At 43.7% G+C, this 19,553-nt stretch overlaps 1 protein-coding gene across 4 annotated transcripts in view; it reads left to right on the forward strand.

The window, feature by feature from the left end:
- The window catches only part of LOC138774551 (protein unc-93 homolog A-like), a 33,990-nt gene extending 14,887 nt beyond the window's left edge, over positions 1-19,103 (forward strand). For 3 of the 4 annotated variants that reach the window (XM_069955533.1, XM_069955536.1, XM_069955535.1), the window contains 4 exons: positions 8,787-9,001; positions 13,656-13,791; positions 16,322-16,453; positions 18,605-19,103. In XM_069955533.1, the coding sequence (XP_069811634.1) occupies positions 8,787-9,001; positions 13,656-13,791; positions 16,322-16,453; positions 18,605-18,864 (743 nt within the window). In that variant the 3' untranslated portion in view covers positions 18,865-19,103. The remainder of the gene's footprint in view (positions 1-8,786; positions 9,002-13,655; positions 13,792-16,321; positions 16,454-18,604) is intronic. The other variant, XM_069955534.1, reaches the window with a different exon arrangement.
- The last annotated feature ends 450 nt before the right edge of the window (positions 19,104-19,553 follow it).

Consider the following 19,553-nt stretch of genomic DNA (forward strand, 5'->3'; position numbering starts at 1 on the left):
AAAAGAAGACAGTAAAAATGAAAAAATATAATTTTTTTCAATATGTTTGTTTAGTTTGAAATTTCTCAATTTCACGAGGAACAGGGGAGAAAACTTACCCCAATATATGTAACGCAGGTTCTCCTGAGTAGATTGGTACCCCATATGTGGGCATAAACCACTGTGTGGGCACACAATGGGGCTCAGAATGGAAGGAGCACCAATTAGCATTTCCAGTTCAGATTTTTCTGAAGAAGTTTCTGAGCGCCAGGTGCGTTTGCAGAGCCCCTGTATTGTCAGCAGAATAGAACCCCCGCAAAAGTCACCCCATTTTGGAAAGTGCACCCCTCAAAGAATTCATCTTGGGGTTTGGTGACCATTTTGACCCCACAGGTATTAGAGGAAAGTATTCAAAAGAAGACAGTAAAAATGAAAAAATAGAATTTTTCCAATAACATGTTTGTTTAGTTTGAAATTTCTCAATTTCACGAGAAACAGGGGAGAAAACTCACCCCAATATATGTAACGCAGGTACTCCTGAGTAGAACGGTACCCCATATGTGGGCATAAACCACTGTGTGGGCACACAGCGGGCCTCAGAAGGAAGGGAGCGCTAAGCATTTTCTGAGCGCCAGGTGCGTTTGCAGTGCCCCTGTAGTGTCAGCAGAATAGAACCCCCCCCCCAAAAGTCACCCCATTTTGGAAAGTACACCCCTCAAGGAATTCATCGTGGGGTGTGGTGAGCATTTTGACCCCACAGGTATTGGAGGAAAGTATTCAAAACTAGACCGTAAAACTGAAAAAAATTGAATTTTTCCAATAACATGTTTGTTTAGTTTGAAATTTCTCAATTTCACTAGGAACAGGGGAGAAAAAGCACCTCAAAATTTGTAACGGAGGTTCTCCTGAGTACAATGGTACCCCATATGTGGGCATAAACCACTGTATGGGCACACAGCAGGGCTCAGAAGAGAAGGAGTGTCATTTTAGTTACAGGCAATATGTGGGTGTTTACTGGTTATCTGGGGTGGTAATAGACAATCTCGGGGTGTTTACTGGCTATCTGAGGTGACAACAGGCAATCTGGTGGGGTTATGGGCAATCTGGGGTGGTTACGAGCAGTCTGTGCCAATCTGGGGTGGTTACGGTCAATCTGGGGTGGTTACGGTCAATCTGGGGTGGTTACGGTCAATCTGGGGTGGTCACAGGCAATCTGGGGTGGTTACGGGCAATCTGGGGTGTTTACTGGCTGCATGGGGTGGTTATGGGCAATCTTGGGGTGTTTACTGACTATCTAGGGGTGGTTACTGGCTATCTGGGGTGGTGATGGGCAATCTGGGGGTGTTCACTGGCTATCTGGGGTGGTGACAGGCAATCTGGTGGTGTTCACTGACTATCTTGGGTTGCAACGGGCAATCTGGGGTGGTGACGGGAAATCAGGGGTGGTGACGGGCAATCTGGGGTGGTTGTGAGCAATCTGTGGTGGTTACAGGCAATTTGGGGTAGTTACAGGCAGTCTGTGGCAATCTGGGGTGGTTACGGGCTGTCTGGAATGGTTATGGGCTATCGGGGGGATATGTGCAATCTGGGGACATTACGGGAGATCTGGGGAGATTACGGGCAATCTGGGGTAGTGACGGGCAATCTGGGGTGGTGACGGGCTGTCTGGGATGGTTATGGGCTGTCTGGGATGGTTATGGGCTGTCTGGGATGGTTATGGGCTGTCTGGGATGGTTATGGGCTGTCTGGGGTGGATACGGGCAATCTGGGGTGGATACGGACAATCTGGGGAGATTACAGGCAATCTAGGGTGGTTACAGGCAATCTGGGGTGGTTACAGGCAATCTGGGATGGTTACGGGCAATCTGGGGTGGTTACGGGCAATCTGGGGTGGTTACAGGTAATCTGGGGTGGTTACAGGTAATCTGGGGTGGTTACAAGAAATCCAGGGTGGTTACGGGTAATCCAGGGCACTTAACTTTGGTGACAGGCGTAAAAAAGTGCCGGCACCATTTGGTATATATAGTATATACCACTGATCACTTGTACTGGGACCACACCGGGTGGTCACCGATCATTGCCCCATGCTCTCCGCCACCTCCGGTGGTGGAGAGAATGAAACTTTGATCATTTTTAGGAATCCATCACTGTGAACAGAGTCTGTTTACAGTGATGGCGGCGGCCATCTTGGATCAAAGGGAGGGGAGGGTCAGTGGCCAGGTCACTAGGGTTAATTCTGGGGACAGGGGGGGGGACATGTTCTCATCTCCTCTCACTGTGGATTCATGGTGAGAAGAGATGAAAGCGTTCAGCTGCACTGGCAATGTCTGTTACCGGTGGCGGGCATTACCGGCACCGCTGCACTATTCTGCACCATCGCCATAAAGAGCTGATGGCAGCAGAATAGAGCCTATTAGTGAGCGCCGTAAAAATCCGTATCGGCGGTCACTAATAACATAATACATGTATTCTCTGGGTCGCTACGGTTACGGCGATACTACATTTGTATAGTTTTTTTAACTATTACCGCTTTGGCGCAATAGAAACTATCTGCCTAGCAAAAACCCACAAAAACTGTCGCCGCATTGCAAGATCCATAGCGTTCTCATCTTTTGCGTGACAGAGCTGGTTTTGGGCTTATTTTTTGCGGGAAGATCTGTAGTTTCTATTGATACCAAGTTTTATATGTATATGACTTTTTGATCTCTTTTATGACGTATTTTCTAAAGTGGATTGATAAAATACAGCTATTCTGGTACTGTTTTTTTTTTTTTTTTTTTTACAGCGTGTGTTGTGCGATATAATTATTGATATAGTTTTATAGATTGGGTCGTTATGGACGTAACAATACCAAATATGTATAGGATTTGTGTTTTCGATCACTTTTATGTAATGTTTTATAGTGTATGGGGAATGTAATGCATCTTTATTATTGGGGGGGTGCTGTGGGGGGCTGTGTTGTGTTTGGTGCACACTTTTTTTCACTTTTTTTTACTTTTACACTAGAGTTCATTACTGTACACTAGTGTAAAATACTTTGATCATTGATACAATACATTACAGTACCTGATGTACTGCAATGTATTGTATCATGCCTCATGCTGACAGGCAATAGCCACGGCCACCCCTGTCAGCATCAGGCATCTCCATGGTGATCCCGGCGACCTTCATTAGGACCCCAGGGTCACCATGGAGACCCCGGGACCCCGGTCATGTAAGTGGACCTGCGGCGCCGTCCGGGATCCACCAGGACCCGTTAAATGCCGCTGTCATGGTTTGACAGCGGCATTTAACGGGTTAAACTGCCCGGAGCGGAGAATCCTCCGCTCCGGGCAGTTACAGGAGGGTGTCAGCGGTCACACTGACCGTTGATCACCCGTCCTGCAGCCGCCGCCGGGCGGTAATTTATTCCGATGCGCCCGCCGTTAAAAGGCGTACGCATCGGAATAAAGCCCATTAGTGGCCGCCGTGAAAAGGCAGCATGGCGGTCACTAAGGGGTTAAAACTTACAAAATTGCCATTTGCAGTACCAACAGAAATCAGTGGTCTCAGACTTCCTTGTCATGCATTCTGGCAGCTTCATGCAGAACTGCAATTTCCACATCACTGATTGGCAGATGATGCATGATGTCTGTTGATTGCTGGTACCGTCAGGGCCGTATTTACCACTAGGCACTCGTGGTCCGGTGCCTAGGGCAGCACATTGCAGGGGGGCAGCACCAGGGAACAGGGGAAGGAAAAAACTATTTTTTTTGTTTTTATTTTTTTAGTCTCCCACCTCTTGTTAAGACTCGCCAGTAAATCTGGTGTCTTTTCCAGGGGGGGTGGGGGGTATGGTGGTATTGGTCAGGTCAGGTAAGGCCAATTGGGGTGCAGGGCCGATTCTGGGGTCTCCGCCGCCTGAGGCAAACCCCAGACGGCCGCCCCCTCACTAGCTCCCGACCCCCCCCCCCCAGACCACAATGCGTACCCGGCACCCCCGTATACAAAGAACACCCCCCCCCCCCGCGCGCGCTCCAGCTCTGCATCCGCTTACCTGTCCTGCCGCAGCACTCCCGCCGCCAAAGCTCACCGCTGTCCCCTGCCGCGCTCCCGCGCCGTCAGTCAGCGGCTGTCATCGCCGCCATCCCGCCGACAACGATAACCGCTGTCCCAGCTCATCGCGGCCCCCGCTGACCCCGGGCACTCACGACTTGCTGGAGGACCATGAAAGCTGCTGACTTGACAGCGCGGGAGCGCGGCGGGGGACATAGGTAAGCGTTGGTGGCGGCTGCCGCAGGACAAGTGAGCGGCTGCAGGGCGGCTATCTGCCGCCCCCTGCATGGCCGCAGAATCTGCCGTCTGAGGCGGAATACTCATTCCGCCTCATGGCAGAAGCGGCCCTGTCGGGGTGTGAAGATGGGGCATCTTCAGGATTAGTGCCTAGGGCGGCAGCAGCTGTTAATACAGCCCTGGGTACCTTTTGAGGAAGCGGTCAGCTTCAACAACTACTGTAGTCCCCCTGCTTCACTTCATGGAGACCACACTGAGGAACATTATTGCCAAGGGGACTGAGAGCAGTGCTACCATCTATAATGTCAACCTGAGCCCAGGGGTATACAGCTAGGTGTTCCAAACACCAATGGGTAGCATCTCTGGCCTGAAACCACCAGGGAAGATGGAGGAAGATGTTTTGGAAGAGAATGATCCCAGCACAGTCACTTTTTTTTTTTTTTTAATATCAAGTAATCTTGTAACAAATACCCATAGTCAATTCGGATATGTTTAAAGAACCCCATCATTAAAGTAACTATGTGTACCATTAAAAACATTTCCAACACAGGCATATATTATCCGCACCAGCTTAATGCCTTGCCAACATACAATGTGCAACCCATGCCCCAAGAACAGGTTTATCCAGACTCAAATTCCCATGACTACGGTTCACAAAGAAGACATTCCTCTTCTTGTTAAGCATAGCCATGGGGTTCCATCCCTAACACTTGTGCCAAGAAATATTACTATTTGTGTATTTGTGTTCCATGCAGAATGATTCATACACCTTGGTGGCTGCATATTGGCCATGTGTTCACTAGATTACATCAGCATAGTGTGCGGAACAATCGGTTATCTGCAAGATATAGCACCTGCACTACAGTGTTCTTACTGTGGATACAGTTATATATTGGACATTGATTGTTATGGATAGCATGGGGCAGTGAGGAGTGGGTGTTTGTTTTTATTCACTCATCCAATCACTGTCTGAACACTGCCCTCAGAATCAGTAGTGGAATATAATAGGGACGTTCCGGGTGGCGGCCCGGGGCCCTGAGCTCCTGGGGGGCCCATGACCACCCAAAAAGACTTTCAGTGGTGTACTGTCTCCTGGCTACACTTCCGCCATGATTTGCAAAAATCACAGGTTTTTTTATGGCAATTTTGCACAAATGAGGACATCATGACATTATCTATCCTGTACTATGAACGCCAGGCTAGTGCTTCCATAGTTACAGTGGGGTGGGGGGGCCCAGGCTTGGTGAACAGCCTGGGGCCTATGGTAACGTTAATCCGCCCCTGCTCAGAATGTCTACTGCTGACCTGGAACAAAGCGCCATTCAACAACACTGATCCTCTGGCGCCCACAAATGCCATGGGAAAACACATTATTTTACGCCTCTGATACACCAATGTCCACTGCTGCCCTAGGAGGAAGATTTTTTTTTAATTTGACATTTAACAATTTTTGGCACTGTAACTGCAACAGCTGTTGTATGAAACATTACTCTGTAATAGTCACACTATTCAAGAATATTTGCAAATCCTGTGAAAGTAACTTTTGACTGATTCGCTAATCTCTAATCATCATATCTGGTTTCCGTTTCTTTTCTTTGTCTTTGAAGTTAAGCAAATGACGGATAATATCCCTTGGTGATTCTCTGTTTTTTTTGTCCGGGGCGAAGGGTTTTGTGTGGCCTTTTGATGATGAGGTTTGGCACGTTTTTGTGGCCCATGAGGGATTGGCAGATCTTTGTATTGCCTTAGGAACTGATTCCGGACCAACACTTTCAGGGATACCTCTAAATCTCAAATTGTTATGGCATCCGCGAATCTCCTGATCTTCTAGAGAGCAATATAGAAAATTCAGATGAGTCTGAGTAAAGGAGAAACTTTTGGAGGATCAGGGAACCTGATTGCAGTTAAAGGGGTTATCCAGGGCTACAAAAACATGGAAAACATGTCAGAGACATGTCAAAAGTTTTGGTTGGTCCAGGTCTAAGTTTTCAGACCTGTACCAGTTAGGAGAACAAGTGTGGAGATGACCGCGCGGCAGAGCATCCTCTCTCCGCTCTGTGTAAGAAAAAAAGAGTCAGGCTCCATAGACTTACATTATGAGCCTGACTCTTTTTCTTAACACAGAACGGGGAGAGGATGCGCTGCAGTTTGTTTTTTCCCGAGTTGTTCTCCTGATCGGTAGAGGTGTGAACACTCAGACCCGGACCGATCAAAACTTTTGACATGTCTCTATGACATGTCAAAAGTTTTCCCCAACAACAGTGACACTTTAAAAACAATTAAGCAAGTAAATTGCAAAACTGCTTGTGATCAAAACCCCTGTTGATTTCTTTAAAAAAAATTGCAACAGTGCCTCTTCAAATCAAAGTGAGGCTTGGGATGCAAGCAGCTGGTATACTGTAGAAATAATAATTTTATCCATGTAAACCAGATGCACAAGAAAGTTGGCCCTAAATAGTGCTGCCACAATAAACTTCTAAGAATTCATTAGAAATGTATTAAGATCAAAGTACATACTATAAAATAAATGCTATATGAAATATATAATAGCTTCCAGACAAGGAAATAAAGGAGTAAACAAATACACATAAAATGGAATATTATTATAAAACAAACTCAGTCAAATATATAAAATCTGGAATAAGGGTATGATATAAGGAAACTAGTTCTGCCAAGCAAGAGAAAATGTTAAAACAATAATACCAGATATGTATATTCTGTGACTTTACAATACACAATGACCAATAATACCCTAAACTCAGTAGACCAACGTAAAACCACCTTAGGACACTGGACATTTGCAATTTACATTCATTATTTTTTTAGTTATCATGGAAAACACGGCACTTCCTGTGTTCTGACTCTTTTATTTTTTTTAAAGAGCCTAAACACAGGAAATCCTGTGTTTCCCACGTCATCTGAGCGCTCACAGAGAAGGCAGTCATGTGCCTGATTTACACATTGAGCTGTAACACTCTGTACTGCTGCGTTTAGTCTCTTTTTTTCAACCACAAGACTAAGAAGCTTCAGGAATCTAGACCTGGATACAGTAAGTATAGCTGTTATATAGCTGCCTGCAGGAGAATGGACCTGGATACAGTAAGTATAGCTGTTATATAGCTGCCTGCAGGACACTGGACCTGGATACAGTAGGTATAGCTGTTATATAGCTGTCTTCAGGAGACTGGACCTTGATTTCTGGTAAGTATAGCTTTGTTTTAACAAAAAAAAAGTATATTGCAATCTTGCTTTATATCACATATACTGTTGATTTAGACATTGAAAGTTATAATGACAGGGACATTTTAATACATTTTACCTGCCACAATCAGACCTATTGGATTAGTAGAGCGAGTTTCTCCATATCCAGAAGGTTGGGTCTCCTGGATACAGAGACGCAATCAGATTATATCCATGTAGACACGACCTTCCAGATTGGGTGAGTATCTCTCCGCTCATCTGGGAGGTCCAATTGTGAAAGGGAGACTTTATACCATATGGGGAGGGGGTGGAAAAGGTATACTTACCGGAGCTGTCTTCACTATTAGCTGATTGGGTGAGGGGCAATAGTAAAGACAAATAGAAGACTGGAGCAGTAAGTATAATTTCCCCCCTTCCTACCAATTTAGCATAGTCTGGGAGCCAGACTGTGACTTTCAGATTAAGCAGGTATGCTCTGCTCTTCTGAGTGGGGGGGAACCAGGTTACTTGAGTCTCCTATTCATTTTAATGCAGCTTGTTACTTTAACCGAGCACTAGAGTATTGAGAATTACTCAACTTATGTAAGGAGCATTCGAGTATTTTGGTGCTCGCTCATCTCTATTGTTGACTAGACTGTGTGTACTTTATTTTAAATAGTCTACCTAAGTAAGATTCCTTGCTCCTCTATAGGAGTATTTGATGAGACACCTCAGATATCCTATAGATTAAAATCTCTATGAGTATTTTACTTTGTTCTCCTGTTTAGTGACATTACAATATACAATGAGCAACAATAGTTAAAACATCTCCTAACCTCAGCAGATCAACGTAAAATCCATTATATATAAAGGGTGAAGACCTAGAGGGCACTTAGACTCTGCTCCCTGGCGTGGCTCAAAGCCAAACCAGTTGAGTAGCATAGGAGGTCCTTACTTGCTGTCAGCCATTATATCATGTTGAAACCATTGCTAGGCGTAAATAAGTTGTTCCCCAAAGGATCCAACAAATAAATTTGCAAAATTAAGAGTAAATTTACTGCCTGTAGCTGTCCCCCTATGTTGTCAAAAAATGTTATCTAGGAACTCAAAGTAACTGTATTCCAATATAAATCTGATCCCTTTCAGAATTAAGGATTTTTGTTGTTCTGTTATTGAAAAAGGTCGAGGTAAAGTGACAAACCAGAAACCAGAAAATATAGAATCAGTTTTATTTATCAGTTTTATTTACACCGGGTGATTCCTGCTATATGTGCAGGGAATTCAGCAATATTTCAGAAGATCCTATTATTACACGAGGACATCTTAAATTTCACTTATGTGTCACTGTTTCTCAGGTAGTGGAGTGCTCGCTGTTTTACTGATTTCTGTATTTTTGGATAATATCAATCTGAATAAGACAGAAGACAAAGAGGACATTGCAGATGAACCAGTTTGGCTGAAAATATTGGAAACACTTAGACATCTGAAAGATAAACGTCAGTGCCTTCTCATTCCTCTCACCATGTGGAGTGGTTTTGAACAAGGATTCTTGTCTGGAGACTATACAAAGGTATTTTCCTTGTATATCATAAATGTAATCTATCGATTTATCCAGGTGTTCCACAGATGTGTGATACTGTATATGCATGTTAACGTAAAAGGTTATTTCACCCCAAAAAAATTGCATAAATAAAAACCCTGGTCCTAAACACAGCCCCTTCCTCCCCCCTTTCTGATTTTTTGGCACCCCTCCCGCACTCATCTGTGCCTCCGTCGCTCTGTTCTAAATTTTTGGATATGGACTATATTAAAGGGGTAGTGCGGCGCTAAACAATTATTTACTAAATAACGCACATTACAAAGTTATACAACTTTGTAATGTATGTTATGTTAGTTAATGGCCCCCTTCCCAGTGCTTCCCCCCACCCACGCTAGTGTAGTGCTCTATACTCACCTGATCCGTGTCGACCCCTGTCCGCCATCTTGCGACAATGATGTAATCTTCGGGCGGCCGGCCGAACCGCTCCGACCGTCCCTCGTGCCGGCCGCCCTCTGCCATCAGCTGCTCAGCCGCGATTGCCTGAGCATAACTGTGCAGCGTATAATCCGCTGTAATACAAAGACTGGTAACACAGGACCAGTAGGGAATTTAACTGTGAACGGTTATTTTTTCATTTTACCCTGTTCCTTGCCAGCTGATATTCTTTACTATATATATATATATATATATATATATATATATATATATATATATATACAGTATATATATATATATATATATATATATACACTCACCGGCCACTTTATTAGGTACACCATGCTAGTACACGGGTGGTCTTCTGCTGCTGTAGCCCATCTGCCTCAAAGTTCGACGTACTGTGCGTTCAGAGATGCTCTTCTGCCTACCTTGGTTCTGACCTCTGACCTCTGGCATCAACAAGGCATTTCCGCCCACAGAACTGCCGCTCACTGGATGTTTTTTCTTTTTTGGACCATTCTCTGTAAACCCTAGAGATGGTTGTGTGTGAAAATCCCAGTAGATCAGCAGTTTCTGAAATACTCAGACCAGCCCTTCTGGCACCAACAACCATGCCACGTTCAAAGGCACTCAAATCACCTTTCTTCCCCATACTAATGCTCGGTTTGAACTGCAGGAGATTGTCTTGACCATGTCTACATGCCTAAATGCACTGAGTTGCCGCCATGTGATTGGCTGATTAGAAATTAAGTGGTAACGGGCAGTTGGACAGTTGTACCTAATAAAGTGGCCGGTGAGTGTATATATATTAGGGCTGGGCGATATGGCCAAAAAATAAAATCTCTATTTAAAATTTTTTGGGACGATTCATAATTTAAATCTCGGTTTCTTTTTTTTTGCTAAAATCTACCTCTACCTATTCTTACGCTTTCCTGCAGTAACCTCTCCCCATGCCATACAGGTGAAGAGAAGAGAGCTGTCTGTGTCTGTATACTGTGGCAGTGCAATGTCTGTATACACATTACCATAGTGGTCAGTATGCATAAAGGAAACTGCCACAGTATTTACAGACTCTATATATACTGTGGCAGTGCAGCAGGGCTATACACAGCACCAGGGCTGGCACAGTGTATGCAGACACCGCACTACCACAGTATATACTGACTCTTTATATACTGGGGTAGTCTCCTTCATGTACACTGTGCCGAACCTGGTGCTGTATATAGACCTGTGTCAGTTTATGCAAAGGGATACCTTGAGTACCCTGCTGCGGATAGGGTGCTGGCTGCATGGAGAGTGGTGATCCCAAGCTGTCGGTCCTGGCCATCCTGCTAGGCCGCTCCTCGGTGTTTGTGCTGAGCTGCCCGGCCCACCCGCTGCTGAGAGGCCGCAATGTGCTCCAGGACACCTGGGCTCGTAGCCGCCATATGCTGAGGGGGCATGTACGGGACACACCGGGAGGCCGCCCGGGCCCTGGCATGCTGCTCTCCACTCACTGCGGACCATGTGCGGGAGGGGACGACACCGATTCGGGAAGAGTGAGATCCTGGGAGGAGAGCAGCCCGGCCCCAAGAGAGCACCCCGACCTGGTGACAACCCCGCCCGCCTGTCATACTGCCTGACCCCGTACGCTGTTCGGGCCCTGAGCTCCACTGCTTGTCCTGCAGGGGGAGCACTTTTTTTTTTTTTACTTTGAAAATCGAATTTGCGATTTTCAAAGAAAATCAAATTGATTCTCAAATTCTGGGTGAATAAGTCAATTCGAAAATTAATTCGATTAATCATCCAGCCGTACACTATCTACATAAGTGCATACATATGAATAGCACAAGTCTGACATAGTACAGCAAAGGAAAATAGTGGCAGCACAAATGGTATGAATAGCATAACAATTGGCATAGGCTGAATAGTAGGAATAATACTGGATAATTAGTGAACAGCACCATCTAGTATTCAGAGTGTTCTCTTCTATCTTTCTTCCATTTATCTTTTTTTTGTCTTTGTCCCCTAAGTTACTATACTGGGTAATAGGTTACTATGAAAATAATTTTTTCTATACTTGACTATGGGTATTGCTGAGTTCCTAAACCCCACTCCTCACCCTGGGTATCTAACCCACCATGTCCCCCCTCTACCCCCCACTAACCTGCAGATCAAGGAACACTCAGGTGTAAGTTAGAAAAGATGTCCATAACAGCCATTCTCTTTATTAAATACAAATAAATTAATAACTTGCTTTATATACATATCAGTGCAAAAATCTAGGGAGGTCTGGCAGGGCGCCATCCAGCAGTACCGAACCCGACTTATCTCCCAGCTGCCCCGCTACCACGTAGGAGCAGAGAACCTGTCATATGTACTGCAACACCACAATTCCTGGGGACAATCAAACCCTTTACTCCAAATGAGGGGATACCCTCCCTTTTATGGGCCTCCTTTTTCCAGACCAGGCTCTGAAGTGACCTGCAAGATTTCCCTACTGCAGGCTCTCATAACAAAGACCCTAACCCCGACCCCCGGTAGGGGATTATAATGGGTCCGTTTCGGGAGGTAGCCCGGGGCCCATGGCCCCCCAAACAGACTTTTACTTTCAGTGGTGTATTGTCTCCAGGCTACAGTTTTGCCATGATTTGCATAAAAATGTATCTTTTTACTGCAATTTTGCACAAATCAGTGAAAAACTGCAGCCAGGAGACAATGCAGTAACATTAGAGAATATACTTAAGGACCTTATCATGTGACAATGATGTCACCCTACTGTAGGTCCTTTACAGGCTGCATTATGGAGGAAAAAGACTAAAGCTAGTGTCGCCATAGTTACAGTGGGTTGGGGGGACCCAAGCTTGGTGAACAGCCTGGGGCCCATGGTGAAGTTAATCCGCCCCTGCCGGCCCCCATACACTAGCTGCTTCAACATGGGTAGGCGGGCTGTTGCTTGTTCAGCGTGAACTGCTGCTTCACCTTACCCACCTTACTTCTGGGCCCTTGCTCTACCCTTGGTAAGTGACCCAACCAACCACTACACTCCCTGTTGGGCCTACACTAGGCTATGTCCTGCTCCGTTCCCTTCACAGATCTGTCCCTGATTCCCTTTTACTTTCCCCCTGTCCTTCTTTTACCTATTAACCCTGTCACTGCCTCCTTTCCCAGCTAAACTCAGTCATGTCAGGCCTACACTAGGCTACAGCAAACTCCGTGCCCTGTCTATCTGGTTGGTCACAATAATTCTCACTTTAAACTGCAATTTATGGATAGTGCTGTGGTTTCCCTACTTTAGGCTCTTGTAATAGGCTTGAGGTACCAAGCCAAAGTGCTAACAAACCGATTTTTGCTTTGGATCATGCCCAGGATGCAAAAGGATGATTTCTCCTGGTTAAAGCAGTACTCCACAGCTGGTCCACAGTTGGTGTTAGAAGTAAATTACAAATCTATATAACTTTCCATTTTAAAATCTCCAAACTTGTCCTGCAGGAAGTGGTGTATTCTCTCCAGTCTGACATGGTGCCCTCTGCTGCCACCTCTGTCCATGTCAGTAACTGTCTAGAGCAGTAGCAAATCCCCATAGAAAACCTTTCCTGCTCTGGACAGTTCCTGACATGGACAGAGGTGGCAACAGAGAGCACTGTGTCAGACTGGAAAGAATACACCACTACCTGCAGGGCATACAGCAGCTGATAAGCACTGGAGGACTGGAGATGTTTTAATATAAGTAATTTAAAAAACCTATATAACTTTCTGAAACCAGTTGATTTGAAAGATTTTTTTGCCAGAGTACCCCTTTAAGGGGACCAGGACACACCACACATGCAAGCATGCATGGTTCTGTAGTGGGTAATGGCTGGCTTGGCAGACCAGATGGTACAGGTACATGACACAAGTATGAGTAATCAGCAGACTGGGTCCTACACAGGAAAATCTAAATAGTAGCTAGGGATGATGCAAAGACAAAACAGGCAGATGGGTATGTCAGGTGGCACAGTTTTAGGTCACCAGCAACAGGAGAGTCAGGCTGGTACCAGCAGAATCAGAATCCAAGAAACTAGCGTGGGTCAGAATACACAGAATAGCAGAAACAGAAGCAGACACGAGCATGTAACATCACTCAGGCTCACAATGATTGATGGAACAGCCTTATATTTGATCAGCAAGGCTCAGATTATTGCATTAGTGTCTGCTCTGAAGACAATACTTGATGCCCTCTAAATACTTCATTTGTCACTAAAACTCTTCTCTCTCTTGCTTTTAGTCTTATGTTACCTGCTCTCTTGGGATACATTTTGTTGGATATGTGATGATCTGCTTCGCAGCAACCAATGCTGTCTGCTCCTTGTTGTTTGGAAAACTTTCTCAATATACTGGAAGGATATTTCTTTTTTGTTTTGGTAAGAAAATTAAAGTAAAAAGTTTAAAGGCATATGGTCAATGTTATTGTGTTCACCAAGGTGAAGACAGAACAAAACTATGGAAACTATGAAAGGTCACTGCTAGTCTGGGATCTTGATGAAAGAAGATTGCAGGATGATATGCTGTGCAGGGCCGCCTTTTCTCTTATCCGTGCTCGCTCACTCCCCTCAGCCCCTCCCCCCTCCATAGAGCATAATGGAAATCCTGCTTCTTCTGGATTGAGGGGGGGGGGAAGAAAACTGCTTTTTGAGTCCAGAAGGAAACTCTTTTGCTTAATCAAACCTATTACAGAGTTTCTTAAAATTGCTTGAATTATTCATACTTATTGGTACCTGAAAAGTGACATTTAAAGTCACGCTTTAAGGGCTGGATCCACTCTTGTCTCTCTACAGCCCTATGATGAGACAAACCCTTCAAAAAAGCCTATGTCCCCTACAGTCCCATAATTGTTGTAGTACAACAATAGAGATGAGCCAACTTTGCAAAAGTTTGATTCAGCAGGTTCGTTGAACTAGAACCCCATTAAACAGCTAAACAGTTGCAGGCATTTAGCTGTTTTAGTGCAAGTCTGCAACTTCACTCATCAATACTAACCTGTCAGCACTTCCCAGTGCCAATCACTTACTGAGATGGGACAGGGTCGCGGCTAGTGATTGGCTGACTATGATGGGACAGTGCCGTGGCAAGTGATTGGTTGAGCAGGCTGTCACTTTCATCACGAGAGTGACAGTCCACCCAGCGAATAAGTTAGAGATGGCGTGAGACACCTGAGACCCGTAGAAGGACAGGTGTCGGGGGAGAATAAACACTATGTTTACTGTTCCCGAGCCCATGCTACGCTGCGTCACGTAGCTCCCTGACTCAGCTGTCATTTTCTCCCTGGTTCCTGGTGTGTCATGACCTGGGTTCCACATCATCAAAGGGTGGGATTTAGCCAGGTCAGCCAATCAGTGACTGCAGCGTTGTCCCGCCCCAGTCACTGACAGGCTGAGCAGGGCATCTATCAGCCGGGTCGTGAAGTAGCTGGCTGGGAGCTCAGAAGATAGGCAGTGGGGTCTAAGAGCGGTAGTGTCTCTGCAAGGGCGACTGGACAGGTGACTATAACTTGTTTTTTATTTTTCCCCCACCCCCTTTCCTTAATGATTTTTTAGTTCCCCACCGGACTTCTTTAATTTGTGCCACCGTCATATTTACAAACTCATTATGAACTTTTCAAAAAGTTAGCTTTAAAACCAAAGTGTTTGCAAAGTTTTAAACATTGGTTTGTAATATTGGATTTGCTTACCTCTACCCAACAGTCATAAAGTTGTGAAATCCTAAAGTGATGATCCTAGTGATATGGCATCACTTTTAGATGGGAAAACCCCAGTGTCCAGTTCACACTTCTCACATCAAGTTTACCTAACAATTAGAGCTGTATTCCCCTGTGGTATTTTTTTTTTTAAATGGAGGTTCACTCATCTCTAGATATAATGTGTATACATATACAGGCTGTGGCTTATATGTGGAACATGTAAAGCTCATACTGAACACTGATTAAAAAAAAACAAGCAGAACAAATCTTTTGCATCAGAGGTCCGGTGGGCAGGGCTTCTTGGAGATGCAGGTGCTAAACAGCAGGTCACAGACACTCATCAATTTACTGATGGGAGTTGTAGTGCTTGTAAGACAAATCGTGTTTATTGTAGTAATGTATTTCAAGGGGGTCCCTCTTTCTCAGCTTGGTCCGAGGAAGAAGGACCCCCTTAAAACGTGTTATCTACAATAAACACAATTTGCATTACAAGCACTACAACCCCCATCCGTCAATTGATGAGAGCCTGTGACCTGCTGTTCAGCACCTGCATCTCCAAGAAACCCTCCGATGCAAAAGATTCCTCCTTGATACATTGCCCTACTTGTTTTATATAGGTCAATGGAGGATGACCTCCTGGTATTTTTATGAGTTGTATACATAATAGAAAATTTGCCCATAGGTGAAATGCAATGCAGATAGTCCAATGATATTGCAAGTTATCTGTTAAGAAAAGAGTGCCAGAAAGTTATACAGATTTGTAATTTACCTCTATTTAAAAATCTTCCAGTACTTATCAGCTGCTGTATGTTCTGCAGGAAGTGGTGTATTCCTTCCAGTCTGACACAGTGCTCTCTGCTACCACCTCTGTCCATGTCAGGAACTGTGCAGAGCAGAAGAGGTTTTCTATGGGGATTTCTACTGCTGTGGACAGTTCCTGACATGGACAGAGGTGGCAGCAGAGAGTATTGTGTCAGACTGGAAAGAATACACCACTTCCTGTAAGACATTCAGCAGCTGATAAGTACTTGAAGACTAGAAATTATTAAATACAATCACTTTACAAATCTGTATAACTTTCTGACACCAGTTGATTGTAAACATTTTTTTTTATTTGCCAGTGTACCCCTTTAACAAATGACATTTATAACAGTGTCATTTCCAGTTTGCCTTGATTAGAGGATTGATTCATTTTGTCTGTACTTCTTGTCTAGCTGCAGTGACAAATTTTGCAACAATAGTTGCACTACTACTTTGGGAGCCGCATCCAAATCAGCTTGCTATGTTCTTTATATATCCTGCATTATGGGGAATGGCAGATGCTATCTGGCAGACTCAGACTAATTGTAAGTATGAAACCATCAGCTTTTTTGTTAGATTTAAATTCCTGCTCATAACTGTCCAGTGCCTGATCTTTTAATGTTTTTCTGGACATATATTCCTCACTTGCAATTCATTTAGATTAGGAAATAAAGGTAATGGTCCACAAACTGTCTTAGAAAAAGTGTGTATATATATATATATATATATATATATATATATATATATATATATATATATATATATACAGGTCAGTAATAGCATGCTTTCCCACAGAGTCATAATAAATAAAACAAAGTGTTGCTTGTGGCTGTCACTGTGAAACTTGCGGCGTAAGTATGTTATTTATTATTCTTCAGGCTTTGTTATTATTGGGTTAGAGGCCATGACAGTAGAAATTGAGAATGTTTGTGTATTTAATCCAATGATTAGATTCTCTGTTGGAAGACAATCTCCCCAATGTAATTTAAGCAGATTTGATTTACTTCACATAACAGACATTTTGATGGTTACAGTCAGAGTGTAACTAGAAATGGCTGGGCAAAAACCAGAAGGTGCAACAGCAACCTACAGGTGCAGGGGCTCAACGTATATATTCCTCCCACCGTACACACGGTAAACACCTGCTCTGTAGATATTAAAAAGTGAAAAAAAAATTTTATCGAGATTTTACATTTTTTGGCCTTATTGCCCAAAGTAACCATTAAGCTTTTGTGCCTTATCTGCGAACTGTAACCAGGGGCGTAACTACCACTGTAGCAGCCATAGCAACTTCTATGGTGCCTCAGGGGCCCCGTTGCCAGCTCCTGCAATAAAATGGGCTGGTATCATTTGCAGCACCAGATGGCCAAGCGAGCCTACCAAATTCTCCAAATGCCCCTTTAACTGCTCCTGACGGGCGCTTGCAGTTATGACAAGACTTGAAGGCTAGGTGGTCAGTCAGGAGGCAAAAGAGGGCCCAATCAAAAGTTTGCTATGGTGCCCAACCATTTCTATAGAAAAAAAGAAAAAATTGGCAGCACATCTATGACTCTGTTCACACTGCAGGTTGCATGCTGCTTGTGGCTTAAGTACACACAAAAAAACGGAAGGTGCAACAGCAACCGACTGGTGCAGGAGCCTACCGTATATACTCCTCCCAGCGTACACACGGTAAACACCTGCTCTGTAGATATTAAAAAGTGGTCATGGAGTCGTAATAAGGTTATCTTGAGGTTGGGTGTGAGGAAGGGGTGGATATAGTTGTATAGAGGAATAGATAGGGATGTGAAGGTGCCTAGTGGGATGGGTCCTCTGGCATAAAGGACTATGTGGATGATTTTGCTTTTGCCCTTTGACCCCTGGGTTGCGACCTGTTTATGGAAATATGATGAAAATAGCTTAGTGCTCTTATGATATTGCTAAGGAGGATGATATATGAGCGGTTCTTGTTGTGTTAATTATGTGCTTGTTTTTTTAAGTATATATTGAAAATAAAAAAAAATTTAAATAAAAAAAAAAAAAGGTATTAAAAAGTGAGGATCTTAGCAAACGTTTTGATCAAACAGAGTGTACCATGTCGCCACGTTTAGGCGTTCTCGAGACATGGTCCATACTCTAGCATTTTCACACTAGCAATGGCCTCTCCTGGTCTGAATAAGCCTACAACTGGGCAGATAGGAGCCAAATGATCTCTTTTTATAGCACCCTTGGGACATGGGTGGAGTGCAGGCCAACAGGAGGTAGCCACAGGTAGCTGGGAAAACTGTGTCTAGGTCTTGCTTGTGCATGTGCTCTGCTCAACGTCTAGACCACAACTCAACTCCAACTGGGGCCAGGGCCCAACTTGACTGCTGTAGGGAGCGTCCTAGCTTGCGTCCTTCCTCTACAGAATCCCAAGTAAAAGACCCTTACACTTCCTTCACCCATGTGACTTCCTTCCTACAGCGCATATAAGGTGTGCTGTAGGAAATAAAGATTATCCGGCAGGTACTGCAGTACCAGCCAGGATGATCTTCACTGACACCGGCTGTGTGAACCCAGCCTAATACAGCATTTGTACTATTAAAGTGTAGCAAAGTGAACATTCTGACTTTTCAGGTGAGGACCTCCAGAGCAGGCGCAGACTTTGCTTTGCATAGCTTTGAATGGAAAACCTTTTATATGACTAAATCATTTATATCTTATTTATTTTTTAGCACTTTATGGGATACTATTCGACGATCACAAAGAAGCTGGTTTTGCCAATTATCGTCTATGGGAATCTATGGGATTTGTGATCGCCTATGGATACAGCACATTTTTATGTGTGTCAGTAAAATTATACATTTTGATTGTCGTGTTGTTCCTTGGAATGGTACTCTATGGATGCGTAGAATACGGTGAACATAAAAAAACATCTGGTAAACTAGTCAAACAAAAATCCGCTGACTCTATCAATAAACTGACAGTAATGTAGCATTTGGTGTGATGTCAACATAAATCCTTGGTTTTCCACATGATTGATTGTTAGTGTATAGTAACTAATATCTCATGTTCTTAGAATCAGCTGTATTTATTAGTATGATTATTGGAGCATTATGACCTTCTAATACAACATTGACCTTGTATATTATTGCATTACTTGTGTAAATTTAGGAATTTTATTGCTTACACTCCCCTGGGGAAATAAGTGAATAAATGTTTTATACAAAAGTACCCCGCCCAGCAATTTCCTGTCACATTGTGTAAAACAACTTCTTTTAACCCTTTAAGGACTTAAATTATGGCATTTTGGCCTTAATGACGCCAATTTTCATATTTACATTTTTGTTTCTTCATCCTCCTCCTTACCTTCTAAGAGCCATAGCACTTTCAGTTTTCAACCTACAGGGCTGTTTGGGGTCTTATTTTTTTGCACCATTATCTCTAGTTTTTATTGATAGCATATTAGTTTAGATGGGAAGTTTTTATCCCTCTTTGTGTTTTTTTTCTGATATATATAATGTAACAAAGAAATAGGAATCCTGGCGCTTTATCTTTTACGTCGTTCACCATACGGGAAAACTATTGTTACATTTTTAGAGCAGACAATTACAGATATATAATAACATATCATTTCATTTATAATATTCATATTATTAAAAAACTTTCTTACTTTTTTTTTTA

The sequence above is a fragment of the Dendropsophus ebraccatus genome, chromosome 15 (assembly GCF_027789765.1).
Source record: "Dendropsophus ebraccatus isolate aDenEbr1 chromosome 15, aDenEbr1.pat, whole genome shotgun sequence".
NCBI classification, from domain to species: Eukaryota; Metazoa; Chordata; class Amphibia; order Anura; family Hylidae; genus Dendropsophus; species Dendropsophus ebraccatus.